Here is a 23844-nt window from a genome sequence, read left to right on the forward strand (position 1 = left end):
CCCGCCCGGCCGGCCTGCGGTGCCCCCGGCCCAGCCGCCCACCCCCGGCCAGACTCGAGAGCCGGGGACGGGCCAGGTCCCGCACCCGGGAGCGCCTGCGAGCCGAAAGCGGGCCTGGGAGCCAGCCGACGCGCTCATTGTTTCCTCTTTACAAAGTCTTTACCTTGAAGGTTAAAAGATGTGAAGAAGAAAGGAGGGGACGTGGGGGAGAGGGAAGAAAATCTTCCAAGCTTCCATCCACCCCTCTTCTACCTTCTCGAGCTCTCCCTCCCCCCGTGTTGGTAAAATAACCACGCAACCCGGGGCTGAGGGGGCGGGGTGAGCCAGGCTGGAGTGTAAGAAAGCAGATGTCCCCGCTGGCAGCAGCCTCAGCCTCCGGGGAAAGCTGCACCGGGGGGGCCCTCCCGAGGACATTCACCTCCCACTTCTCAGGCATCCCGCTCACAACTGCCTCGCCTCGGCGGGGGTGGTTTTTCAGACTCAGCGTTTCGCGTGTGCAGCTATTTTACCTGGGAGCTGTTCTTACCCGGCCACGCTTAACAGATGCCAAAAGGCAGCCCCTGCTCGACCCAGTTGACAGGACAGAGGGAGAGCCCAGACGTATCCACTCTGCCTTTGCCCTCCTGCTCCAGCCAGCGCCACCTATGCTGAGCCCACAGGGGCCTGTTCTCCAGGCTGCCTCTCGCGTGGCCCAAGAGGGTTTCTGTCCTTCAGAAGTTGGAGCTTAGGGAGCCACTGGAACCCAGAAGATGATGGAGTTCCCCTCTCTTACTAGCTGGAGGTGGGGGAAGCGTGGGCTGGAGAAGAGGGATCAGTGGTACAGTTGGAGATACTTTCTGGGCTGCGGAGTTCCCTGCAAGCTAGTAGATGTCCACTGCGTGAGAGGGATCTCCCTTTCTAGAGGGAGAGAGAGACTCCCCTTTCACGAGATAGGTACAGTGGTATATTCTGGCTGGTATACGTTGGGAAGTTTTTATTTTTAATTGTGTGTGTGTGTGTGTGTGTGTGTGTGTGTGTGGTGAGAGGGAAGGCAGGGTGGGGGGAAGGGAGAAGACTTGGATAATTGGCTAGGCATTTTCTGTTATACGTGTGGAAGTTTTTATGTTTATTTGTGTGTGTGTGTGTGTGTGTGTGTGTGTGTGTGTGTAGTGAGAGGGAAGGCAGGGTGGGGGGAAGGGAAAAGCCTTGGATAATTGTCTAGGCATTTCCATTCAGCCCCAGTGGCAATGAAAGAAAGATGTACATGCCTCAAAACCCTTCACAGTGAATACCTAATAATTGCTATGTCACCTTGGTGAGGAAGATGTCAATGTGATGTGCTTGGCACTCTGAGAAGTCCAGGTTCCACTCTCATTCTTGCACAAGTTAAAGCTCTTCACTGGAGCATAGTGGCCTGCTCAAATTCCCCCATCTCCAAACCTTCCAGTTTAAAACACGGCTCCAAATTTGTGAGTTGCAAATAATTTTACTTCATAAAATGGAAGTCATGCCTCTACCAGTTTTAAAAACCAGACGAAAACAGAAACCCAAAAGACAAAAATCAGAGGGAAGAAAAATGAAAGGGGAATCTGATTTTAAGCAAATCTGCAGCCTTCTGAGTTTGGTATCCCCTCTCTCAAATGTCTTACAGTGGCCATCAGTCAGGCTGCTAACAATGAATAACAAATTTCTAACAAGAATGTGAACATTTCTAATCTAAATTAATAAATATGGATAGTCCTTACAGGGTTTTAGATTTGTTCCCATTAAAAACAAATGTTTATTTAATAAGTTTAGTTTAAAAATAATTTTGAAATTCCAAGTGATCTACTAATTGTAATAAATGCCATCGGATCTGGTCATTGATTACTGGAAAGAAAACATGAATTTTTATAATTCCCAAAAATGTGATTTCTTTTAAACTCAGGAACGAAAAATATACTGATTACCACAACATAAGTAATCTTTTTAATATTTAATTTGTTTTATCATGTAGCTATCTATATACATAGTAAAAACTAAAACCATACATATTATTGAAAAATAATCTAAAGTATTTAAGTTTAATTCTACCAGTGCTTTTTACCACTGGGCAACCAATGTCTTAGGTTTGGCATTTACTTAGATGTTCATGTTGTGCATTATTCTTGATTATAAGCTTATTAACAACATCACCTATGGTATAAATAATCTAAATTCTGAAATGAAAACAAGTCCCTATAACATCTGATATCACTAAATTCAATAGTTCTCACTAGAAATCCAAACAATAAGCTCAGATATTTGAAACAAACATAAATTATGATTATACAACTCTGTAAGTCACACACATAATTTTTAATTATGTTAATAACACTGTAAACATGAATACATTGAATTAGTTTTATAAAGAATGATCTCTTAAAAGATAAAAAGAAAGTTACAAAAATAAGTTTAAAAAAATTCAAATAGCTGTGACACTAGATTTTTCTATAAATGATCCTGAATTTAATTTATAATCAAGTATTTGTAGTACTACAAACCCAAAATCATCACATAGAACTTGATATGTCTATTTCCAAATGTGTCTTAAGTCTCCCCATTAAAGTGTGAATTAAGATGCCGGAGGAAGTCCCCCCTGGACGTGATGGATAGTGGGAAAGCTGTTTGACAGAATTCACATACTCGAGGTATATCCAGTTCTGAGTCTGTACCACTTAGTACCACTAAGTCACTGTCTTCATTAGGAAAGGGCTTCCAAATGGGCTGCAGGAAACAAAAACATCTTCTGTTACTTCTGTTTAAAATCAACTTGCATTAAATTTCAAATTCGAATTTTTGAATTAGTTATATATTATCATGTATATGAAATTCCCTATTATGAAACTAATTACTTTTCTATAAAGTCAGCGTGAAGACATGACTCAGTTCTTTTCATTAAAGATCACTTGGGACACACATTCCTGTATTTTATCTTTATGTATTTCAAAATATTGCAGCTTTAGCACCTGCAATTTTTAACACCCAATTATAACAATGGCAGTAATTTTAGAACAGTCAATATTTTAGACTTTTTAATAAAATTCCATTTTTTCTATGTTGTAATAGAAACCTTAAGTTATAGGGCATTTATTAATACATCGTATGCTTGACATGGCGTGTGCGTGTGTGTGTGCGCATACATCTTAAGAGCAATTTAAATTTCACAATAAATTATATAAGAATTAGTATTTTAATCTCTGAAAAGGTAGTTTAAAAAGACTAAACAAATTCCACTGGTCAGTTTTTCTTCTTTCAGTTTTGGCAAACATAAATACTTAAGACAATCATTCAACAAAATCTAATGTCAGATGTATTCTTTGACTTCTCACTTTGTTTCTGTTATTTAAGATATAGTTTGGCCTTCTTAATCCTCTCTTGTGGCTGAATAAAGTGATACCTGTCAATAGCTGCCCAATGAAAGAGTTATGGAAAATCATAATCTAATAGAACCAGCTCTATAACTACCACACAAATACCTGTACATAACTGTACTTATTCCCCCCATCACTTTTTTATTTTTAACTTCTAGAAGGTCATGAAATAACATTTAGTTTAATAGCAGGTGTTTAATAAATTTTGTTGACTAGAAAATATCTTATTTTCCTCAACTGTGGAAACTAAATTATTTTAAATTTTTTCTCTTATCTTGACACAGGTAAATTACCTTGACATAGCTAATTTCTGATACTTTAACGAGAGTCACCTCAAAAGTCAACTTAAAGAGGCCTCTTTATGCTCTTTTTATTAATACACTTTTAAAGTAACACAGCCTAATTCAGGACCAGGCAGTGTTATTTTTCATTCTCTAACTTCCTTCATTCTAGTTAACCCATAATTTACATTAACAGTATATAGCTAATTGAAGCATTTGAGTTTCACGACATCACTGTCTTCTTATAAACATTTTACTGGACAGCTGTGTACAGTTAGTGTAAATATATAAAGTCTTTCTAGGCACTGAGATACATTCGAGCATCAGTACAGAGGCTTACAATAACACGGATTCAATTTCAGGAGAAGTGGCAACTGATCACAAAGACTGCACTATTGAAAACAAATGTAAGATTTGAGATGAAATAATTTTCTTTAGGAAAAATTTTTTAGTGATAGTTAATCAGATTCAAATACTGCTATTTGCAATTTAAATAAAAAAGATACAAATTATTTTAATGGGAAATTAAAATGGCTATAAATAAAAGATTATTACTCTAAAGATAAATTTTAGTAAGATCTATGAAACAATAAGAACAACTTTGCTTCTAAATTTGGCAAGTCAACCTTCCGCTGCCAATTTACCTTCAAGGTCCCTATTTATCTCCCTATCTTAGAGGTTATTAGTTCAGATTTGATTACTTTATAGAGTTTAGTTGGGACTCCAATCACTGACTTAGCAAAAGTAGAAAGAAAAGAAAATAGAACAAAAATAAGCTTATATATTTTAGCTTTTGTTATTATAGCTGAATATATAATGCAGGTATCTAATAATAACTATTGATATAAAGTAAAAATTTCAAGTATGAAGCAAATATTTCACTTTTCTTTGTTACTATCTATGAATAACTCAAGAATTTTGTACTCAATCATACTAGCTTTGTTAGTATAAATAAAATAGTGAAAATGTTTTTAAAAACCTATTTAAAAAAATTTCTTTCAATCCAAAACTGTAACATGGACTTCAAAACAAACTAATTTCTTTGCTTTTCCTGCCGAAATATCAATTATCTAACCTTATGCCCCATGTCTTGTGACAGCTCAACACCAATTCTCCTGAATTTTTAAAGCTGAATACTTTTCCATCAAGTTGTAATCACATACCAGCTGTTTCCCTCGCTGTAGCATAGAAAGCAAATGTACAATGCAGGGTGCCATCTACTGAAACATGAATGCACAGACTAACTAGTAAAAGAACAAGCAAGAGATATAATGGAGAAAAAGTAACGAGCATTAGAACTGATGCACTTCACAGCTCTGCAGGAATTCTACTTGCAATAAATGAAATTGTTTAATTTGTTTCATTTAGCAGTAACTATAACTGAGACTATGATGTGAAATAAGGTACAATATATAACATAAGTGAGTTTATAATTAAAGCTTATTGTCAGCCATGCCTAGTTTTTCCCATTTGCTAAAGAATACCACAGCTTGACTACTGCCTCATTTGCATACTGATTTAAGCCTATAACCTGTAAGTCCACTTAAACCAAAGTGTGTCAAGTTTTTTTTTGTAAATTAAATATTTCAAGGCAAAGAGAAACCAAACAAATGCTTGCAAGTTATACATTTACATCAATCTATATTTTCATGAGCTTCCATTTATTATAACAATTATATATTTTTCATTTGTATCAAGAGTTAAACAAAAACAAATTTAACTGAAAGAATCATTTTGTTTTCGTACCTGAACCTAAAAGGGAGAAGGAGAGTGATAGGGGAGGTTATAAATAGTCTGGAAGTTTTAGTAATATTAAATAAAATGCTTGATTGAACACATCCATATACAGAGACTATTTAAAAAATATATTAGGTTGCAAGTGCAATGCCAGATTAGTAACCAAAAGCAAACTGAAATTCTACAGATCTATGTGCTGTGTAACTGACAATGTAACAGAAGCATTAGTTCAAAGACAGCTCACTTATTTGAACAAATAAAAATATACAATGTATTTATTTATGAAAAATTGTGCATTCTTATAAAATCAATATGACATATGCACATTTTTAAGTTAGAAAAATACCATTTGTTTCACAGTATGAGATTTAACGTAGAATCCTTGCATAATACCGATGCTGAGTAAACAAATGATACCGGGCTAAACATGAATAAGACTTACAAATATTTTTAAATAAGCCATAAATTTTAGGGTATCATGGCACTTTACAATATTTATCTTTTATAATTTCATGTCATTTATTACAGGACTTGCATGTATTATTGATAGCCTTAATTTTGGCAAGTCATTATTTTAAAAAGCATGTTTAATACCCTAAAAGAGATGCATATCGTACATGTGTGGCAAAGATGTGTGTTCACACATAATAATATATTTGTTAATGAAAACAGTTACCTGCTGTGGTCCTCGGACAGCTTTTCCTGGGGAATCAAGTGAGGTAAAAGGTGAATCAGATGGGTCCTGAAGTGGAAATTTATTTACATACAGCGCATTATGGTCTCCAGGTGGCAAACACGCAGCTCTTTCCAGAGTTGTCCTGATACAAGTGTTTACAAGATGTGAGGGTTTTGTTGTGTCAGTTGTTTTAAGGTTTTGTATAGCTGAAGCTATGGGGTCAATTCCCTGAATTTCAAATAAAGTTTCTTCTGCATTAACAAAGTTTCCTGTGTTGTCTCTGAGCTCCATATTAAATTTGTCCTGGCTCAGTGCCTCAGATGTGGCAGGACCAAGGATGTTGGGTCTCTCTGGAGTACTATGTAAGAAAGTAGAGTCACTGTCCATAGGTGGAAACTTGACATTGAATTTAGAAAGTGATTCAAAAGAAGTGTCTTCCTCATCTCGGCCAAGTCCTCTTGGTGTGACAGATGTGATGCATGATGCACTTTTATTAGTATCTTTTGCTTGAGGCTTAAACAGTGCTTGTTTATCTGTTTTGTCCGTACACTGTATAGGCACAGAGCATTGTGTTTCTGCAGGGGCTAGAACACAAATGGGAAATCATTACATTAGAATCATTAAAAAGAATCTGTTCACTTAACTCTGGACAGATGAGTACTGTTTTGTTTTGTTTTGTTTTCCCTATTGTTTCTTAGAGTAACTGAAGAAATGTGATTTTTAAATTTGCTACTATCTTATATGGGAATATTAGCAGTCTTCAGCAGGTGACTTGGAACACAGATTATTTGTCTTAGTTTAACTACTCTGTCTTTTCCTGGGTCTTCTGCCGTAAGCTTTCCATATTGTTCAGTTAAGCTCCGCACTTAAAAAAAATTTTGCTTGTAGTGTGTACATTTAAACATTATGTCAGTAACGGAAGCTGCAACTATGAGTTTGCTTAGACAATTAAGTTGTTAAAGGAAAAATCCTTACTGAGTATGTATATAAATTAAGCCATTATTATTTACTACATAAATTAGGTCATTATTCCCTCCAACATTCACTGTAAAACTAAGTATACCATCAATCAGTTTAGCCACTATCTACTCTCAATAATCTATTTCAGGAGCTGTGGTAGAAGCTGGGCAGAAGGAAGACAATGGAGGAAAATGAAGGATGACATTTTCGGAGGCATGTTAAGAAAATTGCATGTGGATGTATAATTTTTCAATTAAATATATATCTATATACACACACTTATATAATTGTATACATATAAATTTTGTTACACATATGTATTTATGTGTATGTATGCATACATATGTATATATATGTGTGTATATATATAATGTGTATATATAATACATATAATATAATAAATATATGTAATATATATAATAAATGTGTGTGTATATATAATACATACAATATAATAAATATATGTAATATATATAATAAATGTGTGTGTATATATATAATGTGTATATATAATACATATAATATAATAAATATATGTAATATATATAATAAATGTGTGTGTGTGTGTGTGTATAAAGCTTCTGTAGATAACAGGTAGATACCAAGCAGATGACAGAGCCTCTGTAGCTTATTTACTAGAAGGCACTTATGCAATCAATTCAGCTCTCTAGGACATAGACAAACCCTAGAAAGTAATAAGCAGAGCTTCTAAGGAGTCAGAATTAGAGCTACAACATCCATAGATACATGAACTTTGCTTCTACCCTCACTTTAGATTTATTCTAACAAGATTGCTATGTTTCCTTAGCTCATACCTGTTTTGAAACAGCAAATTAAAAGGCAGTATGATTGTTAAAGGCAGACATAGATAGCAACAAGAGTTGAAAGCATGGGAGGAGATAGGAAAAATAAAAAAGCAGATACAGGGATCAGCAGGCAGCATGGTGGTTAAGGGTGCTGGACTCCCATGTGGCCAACTGAGGTTCGAGTCCTGACCTGGTGGCTTGCTTTCTCACTTTCCATTTCTCTCTCTCTCTCTGGTCAAATTAAAAAACAATAATAACAAATAAAATGAAATAAATAATTCTTTAAAAAAAAGGCAGAAAGAACTTAGAAAACACTATAGTCTGCTGTGGAGTTAAAAAGGAGTGTATTTCTCAACACACACACACAGAAACACAATGATTAATGCATTCTCCATATTGATAATCCTGAAACATTAGAAAAAGTAAATGCTTCACAATGTCACTTCAAGAAAAGAGTGAGACTGCTAATGTATGTAATTCTACTCAGTGGATAAAAACCATAAAATATGTCAAAATTAGCATTTAAGAACAATGGCCATCAGTGAGGTGGTACACTCACAGAGACTTTGCCAATGGTGTAGGTTTACAGACTGGGTACACAGAGCACCCTGAACAGTGTTCAGGTTAGCAAGCACTTAAGTTCCTTTATATTCCTTTGGTCTTTGTAGACTTGTGATGCCTCTGTATCCTTTACGACAGTACATTACAACACAGATATCTTCGCCTTGAGTTATGATGTGTAATTCAATGCAACTACCTTTGGTTATGTACCTACTGCCCCTCTTTAGTTCATACTATCCTCTGACCACCTGATTACAATGGCCTTCGGACTGCTTCCTTGCATCTAAATTTATCTCATATCCAATCCATCACTACCTATATATAGTTTCCCCTCCATCCCTCCTCCTCAGAATACTTTTTGTAAAGTATTAATGTGGTTATGTTACCTTCCTAATAAAATCTTTTCATGGCTCTCCAAGGCCCTTAGCCTTCAGAAAAGGCATATAAAACTGTTCATAATTGGTCCTCATCACCTCAGTTATAATGAACTCTGTACAGTTCTCCACAATAGCCCAACTCTTGTCTCTAGACCTTTGCAAATGTGGTGCACACAGTCTAAACTGTCCCCTCCCATGGCTCTGCCTAACTCTTCTTTATATAAATATATATTCTGCTTATTTGTTTAATTGCCAGAGGGTGTGTGTACTTTTCAGAGAGCGAGAGAGAGAACATACACAAGTGCACTCTCCAGTGGGATGCAGGCACACAGCAGTCCCTTCTCCTCCACTTCTCCATCCTGTCAGGATTTCATGCACAAAGCCATATTCATATACAGGTATGTTTTTCAAGTCACTGGGGCTGGGATTTGAACCACGGTTGGTCATATGGGATTCAGTTCCCAATGCACTGCATTTAACAACTGCACTATGGGACCTGCCCACTTTGCCTAACTCTTATTTGTCCTTTACATCTTTGGTTAGATACTAGCTTCTCTAGATTGATCTCCCAAGACTCTTAGATGTCTTGAAGACAAATATTCTGTGTTATAATTTCCAAACACATCTTTGTTTCTCCCATTAAATAAGGTTTCTTGAAGTCGTAAAGTATGCTTTATTTCCCACTTACCCCAATACCCTACCTAGTGGATTTTCTGTCTTGTAGAGACAAGCTATATTTACTACATATTCTGTCTATGGAATAGTAATCAAGACTAAACTCAATTGTTTCGCTGGATTTCTTTAACTTCTAAGGTTCAACAGTCCATTAACTCTCAAGGAATCTTTTTTTCTTTCCCCTGGCAGTAGCTGTAATAAGGCAGATATTGATATTTTCTCTTAGTACAGTTAGCTCGTATAAAACCTCAGCTACGGTAAAAGAATTTGAGTTAGTCTGCTCAAGCAGTGAGAGTTAATACTTATTTTTTTAAAAAACATTTAAACCTAAGATTCCCATGGCTACTCGATAACCAAGCTTAGAGAACTTAAAACTCGGGGGCAAGCAGGTGGTGTGGTGGTTAAAGTGCTGGACTCCCACATGGCTGACCATGGTTGAGTTCTGGACCTGGTGGCTTGCTTTCTCACTCTCTTTCTCTCTCTTTAACTTCTAAGGTTCAACAGTCCATTAACTCTCAAGGAATCTTTTTTTCTTTCCCCTGGCAGTAGCTGTAATAAGGCAGATATTGATATTTTCTCTTAGTACAGTTAGCTCGTATAAAACCTCAGCTACGGTAAAAGAATTTGAGTTAGTCTGCTCAAGCAGTGAGAGTTAATACTTATTTTTTTAAAAAACATTTAAACCTAAGATTCCCATGGCTACTCGATAACCAAGCTTAGAGAACTTAAAACTCGGGGGCAAGCAGGTGGTGTGGTGGTTAAAGTGCTGGACTCCCACATGGCTGACCATGGTTGAGTTCTGGACCTGGTGGCTTGCTTTCTCACTCTCTTTCTCTCTCTGTCTCTTTCTGGTTAAATAAAATAATAATCCTCACTGAAATAGAGTCCTCTTGGACTGAATAGTATTTTTTCATTTTTTGAAGCCATATTTGTTCAAACATACATGTTATCTTTATTTTTCCTTAAGGCTACTGGTACATGTAAATGAGTAGAAAAAGAAAGTAATAAAGAAATGTACAATTCTACTAACAACAACCTTTTCATGAATTATATCTGGCTATTTAAGAGTAAAAATCAAATTTTAATTAAAAAAATAGGGACAATCATGTTAAATATACTTTTTCTAGATAGGTTATTTCAATTATATCTGAGGGTCAGCTGGTGGTATGATGGTTAAGAGAGCTGAATGGCCAACTGTGCAGTTCACAGAGTATGCACTCAGTGGCTCAAAAAACATGCTGGGCACATGTGTATATGTGCTCAAAATTCCTGAAAGGAGGGAGAAATGGAGGAGAAAGAACTGTGGTGGGACCATCCCCCACAGGGGGATGCTTTCTCACTTTCTGCCCTCCTCACTGTCTTTGTTGAGTACATGTGCCCTATGGCAAATTTTTAAAAAAATTTACATTTTAAATAGTTTCACTATATTTCTATTCCAAGCATACATACTTGGAAATTCTGAATAGACATCTTTTTCCCAAATAGTGTTTTTTTTTTTCTTTTCCCTTTTGATCAACTACTCTCAGAGCATAATTGATATTGTGGTTCTTGTTTGGACCCAGCAACATTTTGCTATGGAGTCTGTAGTACGACAGTTCTAAAACATTTCAAGAATGATGTATTTATTATTTATGACACCGTTAATATAAAGCATAAAATAATGTTAGGAAGAGGTTTTAGTGGGAAAAAATTGAAGTTAAACACTCAGTGTTCTAGTTGACAGATACATACTCAGATTTAGACCTGTGCAATTTAAAAATGGTCACGGTATTAAGCCATTGATAATAGGGTAAGTTCTCTGTGTAACAAAGAATATATCACCATTACAATGTTTTGATAAAATGTTGATGTTCAATAAGCATGTTTATGAATTCTAGGTACTATATCTCTATAGTGAGCATATTTTAAATAACAATAATTTGTTTATTTTAGATATATCTAATATCTTCAGTTTATTCACAATAGGAATTTCTCATGAAAATGAGAAAAAGTAAGATGGAAAAATTAAGAGTTCTCTTTGAGAATGTCGGGGTAATGGAGGGAAAGAAACAAATTATGTCTATTTACAATGATTGTTTTATTTTTTCAGCATCACATTGTGCAACTTTTCTGAGTAGTGGTAGCAAAAAGTGAATTTATACTATAAAATTATTTAAAAATAGCCTAGATAGAAGAGCTAAAAGAAATGGGAGATGATCTTTAACTAAAGGGGTACTAGCACTGCCGCAACATCCATCAGAGTGCAAAGTGTAAATCCCAGCTCTTGGGAATTTTTGCAGAATATTGCAAATCACAAGTGCGAAGGAAACTTATTGTTATAAATGATCAGTTTACCTTCCTTTTGTTCATAATATGCTTATTGCCAGACTCAATCTCTAGTATTCTGCTTTTCATATTGAACTGCTGAAGGGAACATCAGGAAGCCATTTCGAGATTTTAGGAAACGGTAGAACATCTAAAAATCATTCTACAACACATGTGTAAAACAGGTGTTCCTTTTAACATGTATTTTATACTAAATTTTTATTTTGTGCTTCCAGTAGTACTGGCATTTAGGAAATGTGAGGGCAACATTTTTATTCTTGAAGCAAATTATGAGACTCTATTCATGGAGTTTAATGAACTTTCGGGGAGAAGTTAAAAATCAGGCTGATGTTAATAATCTTACTTTTATATGGTAGTGTGGCCTCAAGGTCACTTACTAAAATGCAAGCTAATGTTTATTAAGACCTCGAAATAGCAACTAGAGGCTTTGAGAGATATACTGCATATTTATTTTATATTTTTTTCAAGGTGGGACTTCTCATTAAGATGATTAGTAATTATGTCATTCATTTTGATATATACAGTGCTATCTACAATGAAGACAGAGAGGAAGTGCCATCACATAATACAATTGATTACAAAACCTAAATTGCACTCACTCATTCAAATAAAGGTGGGTGAGGGAGAAGTTGTAGATCAGCATTTAAACATTTAAAAATATTTTCTCATTAAAAAAACGAGTTTCGGCGAATGAAATTAATATTACTGTAAGTTAAATCAAACCTTACCAGTTACACTGTTTGGTATATTAAGTTTGCTTAAATGGTCTTTTTGTGCTTTTGCTAGCATGCATATTCTATGAAATTCTTCTTTTAGATCCCAGAAAATCTTCTCTATATTACCCCTAGAAATAAATCAATATATTAATATATAAGATTATGACTTTAAATGTTTTAAATAATAATTAAACTTATATTAGCACTATTTTATGTACCACAAAATAATGTTTACAAAGTTAAAAGTTAAAAAAAAATTATTTAAAATTCCTAGGGAATATCTTCAAAACAATTCTAATGTTTGAAGAGCCAGCCACAAGGAAGTCATAAGTTAAAAGACCTAATACATAAATGTAGTACAGACTAGTATTATCTACTTATATTATCATGCTGATGCTGGCTGAGCTTTTCTCCATTTGAAATTTCAGTGCATTAATTTCTGTTCTCTGTAAACATCTTAAATAGAACAAAATATTCATCATTTCAGTAAGGATCCATTCATAGAGTAATGAGTTTCAGAGAAGTGTTTTTAGATCCAGTTCTGCCATATGACTTATCTATGCAGGAGCTTTCAGTTGATCTTTTCTAGGTTTACAAGGCTACTATTTTCTTACAGTTGCTAAAAACCTTAAAATATAAAAATAAAGATATTTCCATAATTGTAAGAATTGGCATCCTCCCAATAAACAAACAAACAAAGAAGGAAAAAGAACAAACATGTAGAATTACCTTTCATCTAGTAAAGGAATGCCAACACTAGTTGGTGAAGTTTCTTTTCTAGGAGAAGAAACTTGTCTTCTTACCTTAAAGACACAAAATGATTATCACTTTAAATTGCTTCCAAACTCAAATGACACTGGATTAACAGAAAACACGATGGAAAATTTATTTATCTTCCGTATTGTAAAATAAGTTGAGGCAGTTTACAAACATATATGTTGGGCGGTCTTCAAAAAGTTCACAGAAAATGCGTACTACTAAAAAACTATGGATGGATTTTAAAATGTTTTTGCACCAAAATAACATATTGTTGTAATCATAAATTCCATGGTTTACATTTTTAAAACATCTTTAATCTCACTTAGAAACCTTTGTGGCCGTCTTAAATTATAAACTGATAAATTTTTACTTAAGTTCCATTTTCCATGAACTTTCTGAAGTCCCCTTGAATAATGTACAACATATTTTTCCCCCTATGAATCAGATCAAGGAAAAAGTAAAACGAAGATAGAAAGTGTGAAGAAATAAGGTATTTCTGGTAACTTCAGTCACTATTTCCAGTACTGGTAATACAAGGAATTTCTTAAATTTAGCTATTAATCAGAATTGCTGCTCTGATCACCAAGTACTTCATGCAATCAGAAGCTGGGAAAATGAATGAATGTGTATGTTAAATTCTTTTGATATTCATAATGATGCAAGGTATTCATTATATTTTTAAATCAATGTCTTTGTATTTTGTTACAGATTATTTGCTGAAAAATGCAGCTGTATTAGGAGAGGGGGAAAAAACAAAGCTATAATTTCTTATCAATTAACCCGTATTTTCAAGATTTATATAGTTCAATTACGTAGTTAAGCTGCTTCAACACAAGTTATTGCCTTTCACTCCCACCTTGTGGCTTACACTGGTATTACATTTATTCTGACATTTAAAAATCAGCATTAAAGAACATGTTGTAGTAATTTATTTCATGGTTTAGATTTCCTTTAAGAAGGCACACATTCTGAGACTTGAAGAAATCATAGTCTATAATCACAAATCATAGTTCACCAAAACTATTTAGTTCTTAAGTTAAAATTCAAGTCAGTGGACATTTATCTTTAGTGACTTTTAGATTTTATTTAAATAAAGTAATTGTAGTTAATATTAAAATAGAAGATTTACTTCACTATTTATCATCTAAGTATCTCTTTAATTTTACTTTTCAAAAGATTTCAGTTTCTTAGGAGTCTTTTTTTTTTTTTTTTTTGAGAGGTTTTTGCTATAGGGCGTGTGCGCTCACCAGAAAGACAAAGAGAGACAGAAAGTGAGAAATCATCCCCAAGAGGGGATGGTTACATCGCAATCCCTTCTCCTCCATTCTCCTCTCAGGATTTGGGCACGCATGCACACGCGCCCGGCATGAGTTTAAGCCACCAGGTTCGGGACTCGAACCGCGGTTGACTACATGGGAGCCCAGCGACATAGCCATTATGCTAACTGCTGGTCCCAGGAGTCTTATTTTTTTCTTTAAGACAAAGGTTTGAGTTTACTTTTTCTTAATATTGATGTCTTTTCCAATTAATTAATTAATGCATATAGGGCCCCTGTGCTTGTCAGAAATCACACTCCAGGGGCATGGACACACCATAATCCCTCCTCTGGAGTTTGGGCAGATATGCTCATGGCACCTGTTGTGATTTTCAAACTGCTGAGTTAGGGATCTGAACTGCACAGTCAGCCACGTGAATGCAGGATTTTAACATCTACACCACCTCTCCAATTTATTTTAATTTACTGCTCTAATTTCCCAGCTTTTCTTCCTTCCTTTCTTTCCTTCCTTTCCTTTCCTTTCCTCTTCCTCTCTCTCTCTCTTTCTTTCTCTCTCTCTCTCCTCCCCCCACCCTCTTTCTAAGAGAGGATTTTTGCTACAGGGCTTGTGTGCTTGCCAGAGAGAAAAAAAGCCAGAAATCACCCCCAGGGGGATGGCCCACCTCAATCCCTTCTCCTCCATTCTCCTTTCGAGATTTTGGGCACACATGCACACGCACCGGGTGTGAATTTTAAATCACTAGGTCCAGGACTCGGAACAGTGGTGGACTACATAGGAGTCCAGTGATGTAACCATTATGCCATTTGCTGATCCCTCGTTTCTCAGCTTTTCTAAATAAATACTAGAGAAAATATAGAGTATTATTTTATAATAGCTCTGAATTAAGTAAAATAAAATCTTGACAACCCAAACTATCTTATATATTATATGGTCATGCTGAAGTAAAACAAAGATCATTCTGCTGCTGTATCCTCTATACTTGATCTGACATTCAGATCATGTCTCTTCTGGATTAAAACTGCTTTATTAAGCTTTACAAAAGCAGTCACATCAGAAGACATATTCACATTAACAGTTGTTTTTTTAAACATCAGATTTTTCTTTTAGAATTTCTTAAAATTTAACTTTATTTATTAATTAATTTATTTTAATTTAACCAGAGAGGGACAGAGTAAGAGAGAGAAAGAGAGAGAGAGAGAGGGAAAGTGAGAAAGCAAGCCACCAAGTCTGGGACTCGAACTGCAGTCAGGGGGAGTCCAGTGCCCTTAAACACCATGCCACCTGTTGACTCCAACAATTTGTTTTTAAAAGTGGTAGGCTAGTTTTTTTTTTCTTCTAGTGTTATATACAGTTAGAACACTGAATGGATTTTAGTGTGTTGGCCAACCTCTTAGGACAGTATAAGAATGAAAACTTTAGGGACCAGCGGTTAGCGTAATGGCTATGTCGCTGGACTCCCACGGAGTTGACCGCGGTTCGCGTCCCGGACCTGGTGGCTTAAAACTCACGCCAGGCGCGTGTGCGTGCGTGCCCAAGATCCCGAGAGGTGAATGGAGGAGAGGGGATTGCAGTGTGGCCATCCCCTCTGGGGGGTGATTTCTCGCTTTCTGTCTCTCTGTCTCTCTGTCTGTCTGGCGAGCACACGCACCCTATGGCAAAAACCTCTCCACAAAAAAAACAAACAAAACAAAATAAAACAAAAAAAGAATGAAAACTTTATTTTTAAAGAATTATTTTTTTAGTTGTATTTATTCATTCATTTATTTTTAATTTGACAGAGAGAGAGAGAGAAAGTGAGAAAGCAAGCCACTAAGTCCGAAACTCAAACTGTGGTCAGTCTTGTGTGAGTGTCCAGTGCCTTAGCCACTACGCCACCTGCTGGTCCCCAAGAATGAAAACTTTAAAAAAATGTGATTCCAAATGAAAAATGTTCATTGCTTTTCTATATTTTTCAAATTATTCATAAAAGGAATACATAATACTTTCACTTTTAGTATAGTACCCTACTATATATATTGTATTTAATGCAGCAAAATTGAGTTATAAAACTTTACTAAAATCATTAATATAATGTTTGCTTTTTTATACATAAAGGATCCAAACTTCAAATGGCTAATATTAAATAAAGCTGGTATGTTTTCAAAGATACATACATGGGACCAGCAGAGGGCGTAGCAGTTATTTTGCTGGACTCCCACATGACTGAACCTCAATTTGAGTCCTGAACCAGGCAGCTTGAAACTCATGCTGGGTAGCTGTGTGTGTGCACGCCCAAGATCCTGGGAGGGGAATGGAGGAGAAGGGATTGCAGCATGGCCATTCTCCCTGGGGGTGTGGTATCTCACTTTCTCTCTCACTGTCTCTTGACAAGTGCACATGCTCTAAGGCAAAGACCTTTCGGAAAAAGGGAAATATAAATGAATTATCACTTTATTCCAATGTTCATATCAAAGATTCCCTCTAAACTTCAGTTGGAATCCTTGCATGCAAATAGAATACTTAATTTTAGGGGGCTCGAGCAGCTGAGTGTAGTCAATGTTCAACTGGGTTTCTGGATGAGGCTCAACAGAATTGCTATTCTTTTTTTTTTTTTCTTTTTTTGGAGAGGTTTTCGCTATAGGGCGCGTGCGCTTGCCAGACAGACAGAGAGAGACAGAGAGACAGAAAACGAGAAATCACCCCCCAGGGAGGATGGCCACACTGCAATCCCTTCTCCTCCATTCTCCTCTCGGGATCTTGGGCACGCACGCACACGCGCCGGCGTGAGTTTAAGCCTCCGGGTCCAGGACTCGAACCATGGTCGACTACGTGGGAGTCCAGCGGCATAGCCATTATGCTAACTGCTGGTCCCAGAATTGCTATTCTAAAGCAGAAAGCAACTATGCTCTTACTTGGAAAAATGTAAACCAAGAGATAAGCCAAGGTGAGATGTTATGGATTGGAAAAGAGTATAAATCGTGGAACAGTTACAAATATTAGCTGATAAACTTCTCCACAGAACAAGGAAAAATGAGCAGTGAAAAAAGAAACTGAAAATAAGGATTCACTTATGACTTAGATTTTTCAAACCTAAGAATGAAATGAAGTTAAGTATTTCCTTACCAGCTTTAGGTATATTGAGACAGAAAATGCTATGATAAAGCCAAGCCAAGGTTATGGCTGAATTAGGGAGAAAGTAAAAACAAGGCAGGGACAGGGAGAAGACAGAGGCAAAAAAGGTTGAAAACAGAACCAGACAAAAACATTACAGAAAGAAATTTAGTAAGGGTAAACAGAAAAGTAAAGTAAAATAAGAGTTTGAGGATAAAGGTAAGTAAAAAAACACAAGGAAAATCTAATTTCTAACAATTAATGATCTTGTGAAATCTATGGTTTTCTCAGTCATTAGCATTCCTGAAAATCTAGGAAAGCAGGAGGAACACAAATCCTAGGAGCCTTGTCTATTCTGCATGACACAGTGTATGAGCAAACCTACTGCCAGTGTGGGAACAACTCCAGGGCAAAATGGGATCTATCCCAGAGTTTTGAAGAAAGTGGCAAGAAAATAAACAATACAAAAATAAACACCCCAATTACTTCCAAGTTCTTTGCAAGGTTCTGATTTATGCAACCTCCCCATCTCTGCCGATTCAGTGCTACAATAAAATATATTTTTAATAAAAAGTAAAATCCTTTACCAGTATTGCTACAATTACTATAATTTCAATCCTGTGGAAGTTAATTTAAAGCAAAGTGGGGTTAATACTTTCCTACTGTCTTTTGAGTCTTTCACTTTGAATTGGGTTCCTTTTGCATAGATCTTTCTGAATTCATTTTCTTAAAGGGAAGATTTGACTTTTTTTTTTTTTTTTTAAAGGTTTTTGCCATAGTGTGTATATGCTCTCTAGAGATAGACAGAGAGAAAGGAAGTGAGAAATCACCCCCCCCAGGGGGATGGCCATGCTACTATCCTTTCTCCTCCATTCTTCTCTTGAGATTTTGGGCACACACATACAAGTGACCAGCATGATTTTCAAGTTGCCGGGTCTGGGACCCAAATTATGGTTGGCCAAGTGGGAATCCAGGGCCTTAACCACCACACTGCCTTTGGGCCTCAAAGGAAGAAATAGTTAATTGTGAAGATGTCTTTCCATATAAAGTATAAAGTACATAACTTAAGTGACCAATTTAAACATGTATGGTTTCTCATACTCCCCTCACTTGTTTCTCAAACACTGCATTTATTTTATTTTTTTCCAAGAGGGCATGAGTTTTCCCTGGCAGGGATGAGAACATTCACACATGACAGAGGAGAAAGCACTCCTCATGGAGAATGCCACACCGCAATCTCTCCCTCCATCAGGGATTCTGGGCATGCAAGCACACACCGTCAGCATGTTTCTTTTTTTTTTTTGGAGAGGTTTTTGCTATAGGGCGCGTGCGCTCGCCAGACAGACAGAGACAGACAGACAGAAAGTGAGAAATCACCCCCCAGGGGGGATGGCCACGCTGCAATCCCTTCTCCGTTCTCTTCTCGGGATCTTGGGCACACACACACACGCGCCCGGCATGAGTTTTAAGCCACCGGGTCTGGGACGCAAACCGCGGTCGACTACGTGGGAGTCCAGCGACATAGCCATTACGCTAACTGCTGGTCCCTGTCCAGCAAGTTTCTCAAGCCATGAGTCTGGGACTTGAACTATTGTATCAGCATGTATGATCCAGCTGCCTTAACCACCAGGCCACAGAGCTGTCCTCAGTGCATTTAAGATGAACTTATTGGGGAAAGTCTTTAGCCATAAATTTAATGTCATATGAGTACTATATGAGGAACAGAAGATATATTCATAAAAATAGCTATGATTTAAGCAATTAGCATGTATTAAGTATTTAACTTCATATACACAATCTTGTGAATTAAGTAATTATTATTATTATTTTAGTTTTTAAGAGATTTTTGCTATAGGGTGCATGCACTCACCGGAGAGACAGAGAGACAGAAAGTGAGAAATCACCCCCCAGGGAGGATGGCCACGCCGCAATCTCTTCTCCTCCATTCTCCTCTCGGGATCTTGGGAATGCACGCACATGCGCCCAGCATGAATTTTAACTGCCAGGTTTGGAACTCAAATCAAGGTTGACTACATGGGAGTCCAGAGACATAACTGTTATGCCATCTGCTGGTCCCAGTAATTACGATTTTAAAGTTTGCTTAAAAATGTAGTTTGCTTTGAAAAAAATATATCATTCACCTGTAGTCTGGTAGGCAGAGTTGATGTGACTGGTACACAAGTATTTCTGCCTTAGCCTTTAACCACTACTCAACCACAGCACTAGGTTGCTAGAGAAGCTAAATTATTCGGCATGAGAAAGGAGATGGAGAATGGTTAACATTTACACATTCATCAAGAAAAACTAATTTTAGGATTCCGAAACCTGCCTGTCAACAATACCACAAAACTAATATTCTCACTGAGCCACATTTTGATGTTTAATTAAAAAAACAAAACAAACAAACAAAAAAAAACCAAAAAAAAACCAAAACAACTTATGCCAGAGGGTACATGCATTAGCCAGAAAGAGAGTGAGAAAGCAACCCTCATGAGAAACAGTCATGTACAATCCCTTCTCCTGCCTCTTGGGGTTACGGGCATGCACATACCCGTTTGGTGTGTTTGTTAGGCCACTGGGTCTGGCACTTGAACTGTGCAGTCAGCCTTGCGAGATCTAGCCACCTTAACCATCATGCCACTAACAGGCCTTAATGTTTAAATATTGCTTGGGGAGGGGGACCAGGAGTTAGCGTAATGGCTGTGTTGCTGGACTCCCATGTAGTCGACCAGGGTTCGCGTCCCGGACCCGGTGGCTTAAAACTCATGCCGGGAGCGTGTGTGTGCGTGCCCAAGATCCCGAGAGGAGAATAGAGGAGAAGGGACTGCGGTGTGGCCATCCCCCCCGGGGGGTGATTTCTCCCTTTCTATCTCTCTGTCTCTCTCTGTCTGTCTAGCGAGCGCACACGCCCTATAGCAAAAAACTCTCCAAAAAAAAATATTGCTTGGGGGTGGCGGTGGGAGTGGGGGCAGGAGGACTTTTAGTATGGCCTTCATTCATATCAGAAATGTCAGAATAGAAATTTACACCTAGGGCTGGCAGATGGTGTGGTGGTGAAGGTGCTGGACTCCCACATGGCCAATGATGGTTCGAGTCCTGAACCTGGCAGCTTGCTTTCTTTCTCAATTTCTCTCTCTCTGGTTGAGTTAAAAATAACAATAATAAACAAATAAAATTAAATAAAATAATCCTTTAAACATTTTACATCCAAAACCAACTTTAGATTTATTCAAGTTCTGCCAAACCAGTCATTTGTTGACACAGGCAAGTTTATTAGCCAAAATTCTATAGTTTTAATTACTTCGCAAACTTGGTATGGAAGTTGGGCTAATATTAAACACAGAATTTAGGGATTTCCTTCTTTGGGGATCTTCCCCTCACTCTCTGGTGACCATGGTTACTCTGGACCCCTTCTCCTTCCTGGGTCTTCTAGACAGAATGATGGTGTAATTTCTAATGACATTTCAGCCACCACCATCCTTTCACTGCAACTGTGGTTGTCATCAGAACAAGACCACAGAAAACTGAGAACACATTCCTAGCAGATTACTTGCTCCATATTTTTGACTCTCCTCCAAAATACGCAGTCTCCAAAGTCCTTAAGTAGCCGTTCTTTTGGACACTGTCCAGAATTTATAACTGTTATTTGTACAGTGTTGATTTAGTGGGTGTTCACTCTTCCATAACAGAAGGTGAACTCCTAAACTCTGGTTTGTTTTGTTTTGTATTTTTGTTTTTGTTACAAGGCGTGTGTGCTCACTCGAGAGAGACAAAGAGGAAAAGTGAGAAATCACACCCAGGGAGGATAGCCATGTCACAGTCCCTTCTCTTCCATTCCCCTCTTAGGATTTTAGGCATACAAGTGCTCAGTACAATTTTCAAGTTGCAGGATCAGGGACTCAAACTGCAAAGTCAGCCATGTGGGATCCAGCCACCTTAACCAACACACCTCCTGCTGGTCCTTAAACTCTAGTTTGTTTTCTTTTTTAAAAATTTCTTGGGGCCAGCAGGTAGCATAGTGATTAAAGGTGCTGGACTCCCACATGGCCGACTGCAGTTCAAGTCCTGGACCTGGTGGCCTGCTTTCTCACTTTCTCTCTCTCTCTTTGTCTCTCTCTGATCAAACTGGAAAATAATAATAATAAATAAATAAAGTTAAATAAAATAATTCTTTAAAAAATTTATTTCATTTTATTTATTTTTAATTTTCTATAGGGCACATGTGCTTACCAGAGAGAGACACAGAGAAAGCGAGATAGTGAGCTGCCAGGTCTGGGACTTGAACTGTAGTTGGCCATGTGGGAATCCAGCACCTTAACCACCATGCCACCTGCTCTCCCATAACCTTTAATATTTTAACCCCCATTTATCTGCGATTTCACCACAATTTTCTAGAGATGTCTGGTTTTTTTGTTTGTTTGTTTTTGCTATAGGGCGTGTGTGCTTGCTAGAGAGAAGGAAAGTGAGAAATCACATCCCCCTTTTTCCCTCAAAAGAGTTGGCCACATTGTAATTCCTTCTCCTTCATTCTCTTCTCATGATTTTGGTAATGCACCTACATGTGCATGGTGTGATTTTCAAGCCATTGGGCCTGGGGCTTGAACTGTGGTCAATCATGTGGGAGACCAGTACCTTAACCACCATGCCACTTGTTGTTCAATAAGCCTCTTCTATAGCTCTCATTCTGCTTCTCTCATTTAGCAGCATTTCACCTTACTGATCAGTTGCTCTTTGAAACTCTTCTTGACTACCAATGTATGGCATTTCTTCTTCAGTTTTGGTATTTTCATTGGTCTTTCTTCTTCCAAGGTCAAAAACGTGTACATTCTCTAAAGTTCAGAACTAAGTATACTGCTGTTCCCTCACTACACACTTTCTTCAGTTACATCACTCATTTTCATGTCAACTCTACTGAGTACTCATCTTTTAAAGTCTTATTTTCAGGCCCAGTCTTTCTCTCCTTTTAAATGATAGTGTTAGTGGATATGTATGCATGAGAGAGAAAAACATCCTTGGGGCTGGCAGGTGGCATAATGGTTAAGGTGCTGGACTCTCATGCAGTTGACTGTGGTTTGAGTCCCAGACCTATTGGCTTGCTTTCTCAACATCACCCCATTTCTCTCTTTCTGGCTCTCTCTGGCCAAATTAAAAATAATAATAATAATAATAATAATTTAAATAAATAATTCTTAGGAATAAAAACATGTTAAAGCTTCCCTGACAAGGTCTGATGCTGCTGCAATCCCCTGAATGCAGCTCCAACTCCTCAGTATCCTTAGTGTTTTTAAAGTCTGGGGATCCAAACCCAGAGCTGGCCAGATGGCTTCCAGTCTTACAGGGCACTTGTGTTACTGCTGTACCACAGCCTTTGGGCCACAGCCTCCTACTTCATAGCCATTCTTAAGTTCCAAACTGTCCATTACATTTTCATTTGTTCTGGTGTCTACTCTAGTCCACCAAAGTTTGTTTTTTTGTTTTTGTTTTTTGAGAGTTTTTTTTTTTTTTGCGATAGGGCGCGTGTGCTCGCCAGAAAGACTGAGACAGACAGAGAGACAGAAAGGGAGAAATCACCCGCCCAAGGAGGATGGCCACATTGCAATCCCTTCTCCTCCATTCTCCTCTTGGGATCTTGGAGATGCATACACACATGCCCAGCATCAGTTTAAGCTACCGGGTCTGGGACTCGAACCGTGGTTGACTATATGGGAGTTCAGCCACATAGCCATTATACCAACTGCTGGTCCCAAGACCACCAAAGTTTGAAAACACACAAAATCACCTTAAATCTAGTTCACACTTATAATTTCCATTTTCCTGATTTAATATAAGACCATTCTTCTTAGTGTAAAAAAAAAAAAATCTTAGGACTGCCGACATCCTAAATAAACTGAGATTAAGCTTTCCTGGAGTAGCAAAATTCAAAACAGAACTAAAGCAGGGGATCCTAACAACATTTTTTTTTTTTTTAACCAAGAAAGAGCTTAGTGAAAACTACCAAGATCTAATAATGTCTTCATGTCAAAAAGGAGTAAACATTTATCAAAAAAGTAGGAAGGCAAGTTTTAGATTCAGTTGTATAAGAATGTTATCACTTTATCCTCAGAACAAAATGAGAAACAAGTTGGGGGACAGAAATGAGGATTCTCAGGTTGCAGCATAGGTAAAGAAGATGGGGGAGAGAATGTTTGATTAGCAGCAGCAAAAAGGAAAGAAAGATTTACTATAGCCATTTG

At 37.2% G+C, this 23844-nt stretch overlaps 1 protein-coding gene and 1 long non-coding RNA gene across 6 annotated transcripts in view; one reads left to right on the forward strand and one right to left on the reverse strand.

The window, feature by feature from the left end:
• The window catches only part of LOC102482897 (uncharacterized), an 18966-nt gene extending 11670 nt beyond the window's left edge, over positions 1-7296 (forward strand). The window contains exon 3 of the long non-coding RNA XR_336257.3: positions 7174-7296. This is a non-coding gene — a long non-coding RNA (uncharacterized LOC102482897). The remainder of the gene's footprint in view (positions 1-7173) is intronic.
• The window catches only part of TANK (TRAF family member associated NFKB activator), a 102429-nt gene continuing 80882 nt past the window's right edge, over positions 2298-23844 (reverse strand). For all 5 annotated transcript variants that reach the window (XM_006160275.3, XM_006160276.3, XM_027776499.1 and 2 more), the window contains exons 5-8: positions 13215-13288; positions 12498-12613; positions 6066-6649; positions 2298-2724 (exon numbers count right to left, since the gene is read on the reverse strand). In XM_006160275.3, the coding sequence (XP_006160337.1) occupies positions 2548-2724; positions 6066-6649; positions 12498-12613; positions 13215-13288 (951 nt within the window). In that variant the 3' untranslated portion in view covers positions 2298-2547. The remainder of the gene's footprint in view (positions 2725-6065; positions 6650-12497; positions 12614-13214; positions 13289-23844) is intronic.

The sequence above is a fragment of the Tupaia chinensis genome, unplaced genomic scaffold, assembly GCF_000334495.1.
Source record: "Tupaia chinensis unplaced genomic scaffold, TupChi_1.0 Scaffold000674_2, whole genome shotgun sequence".
NCBI classification, from domain to species: domain Eukaryota; kingdom Metazoa; phylum Chordata; class Mammalia; order Scandentia; family Tupaiidae; genus Tupaia; species Tupaia belangeri.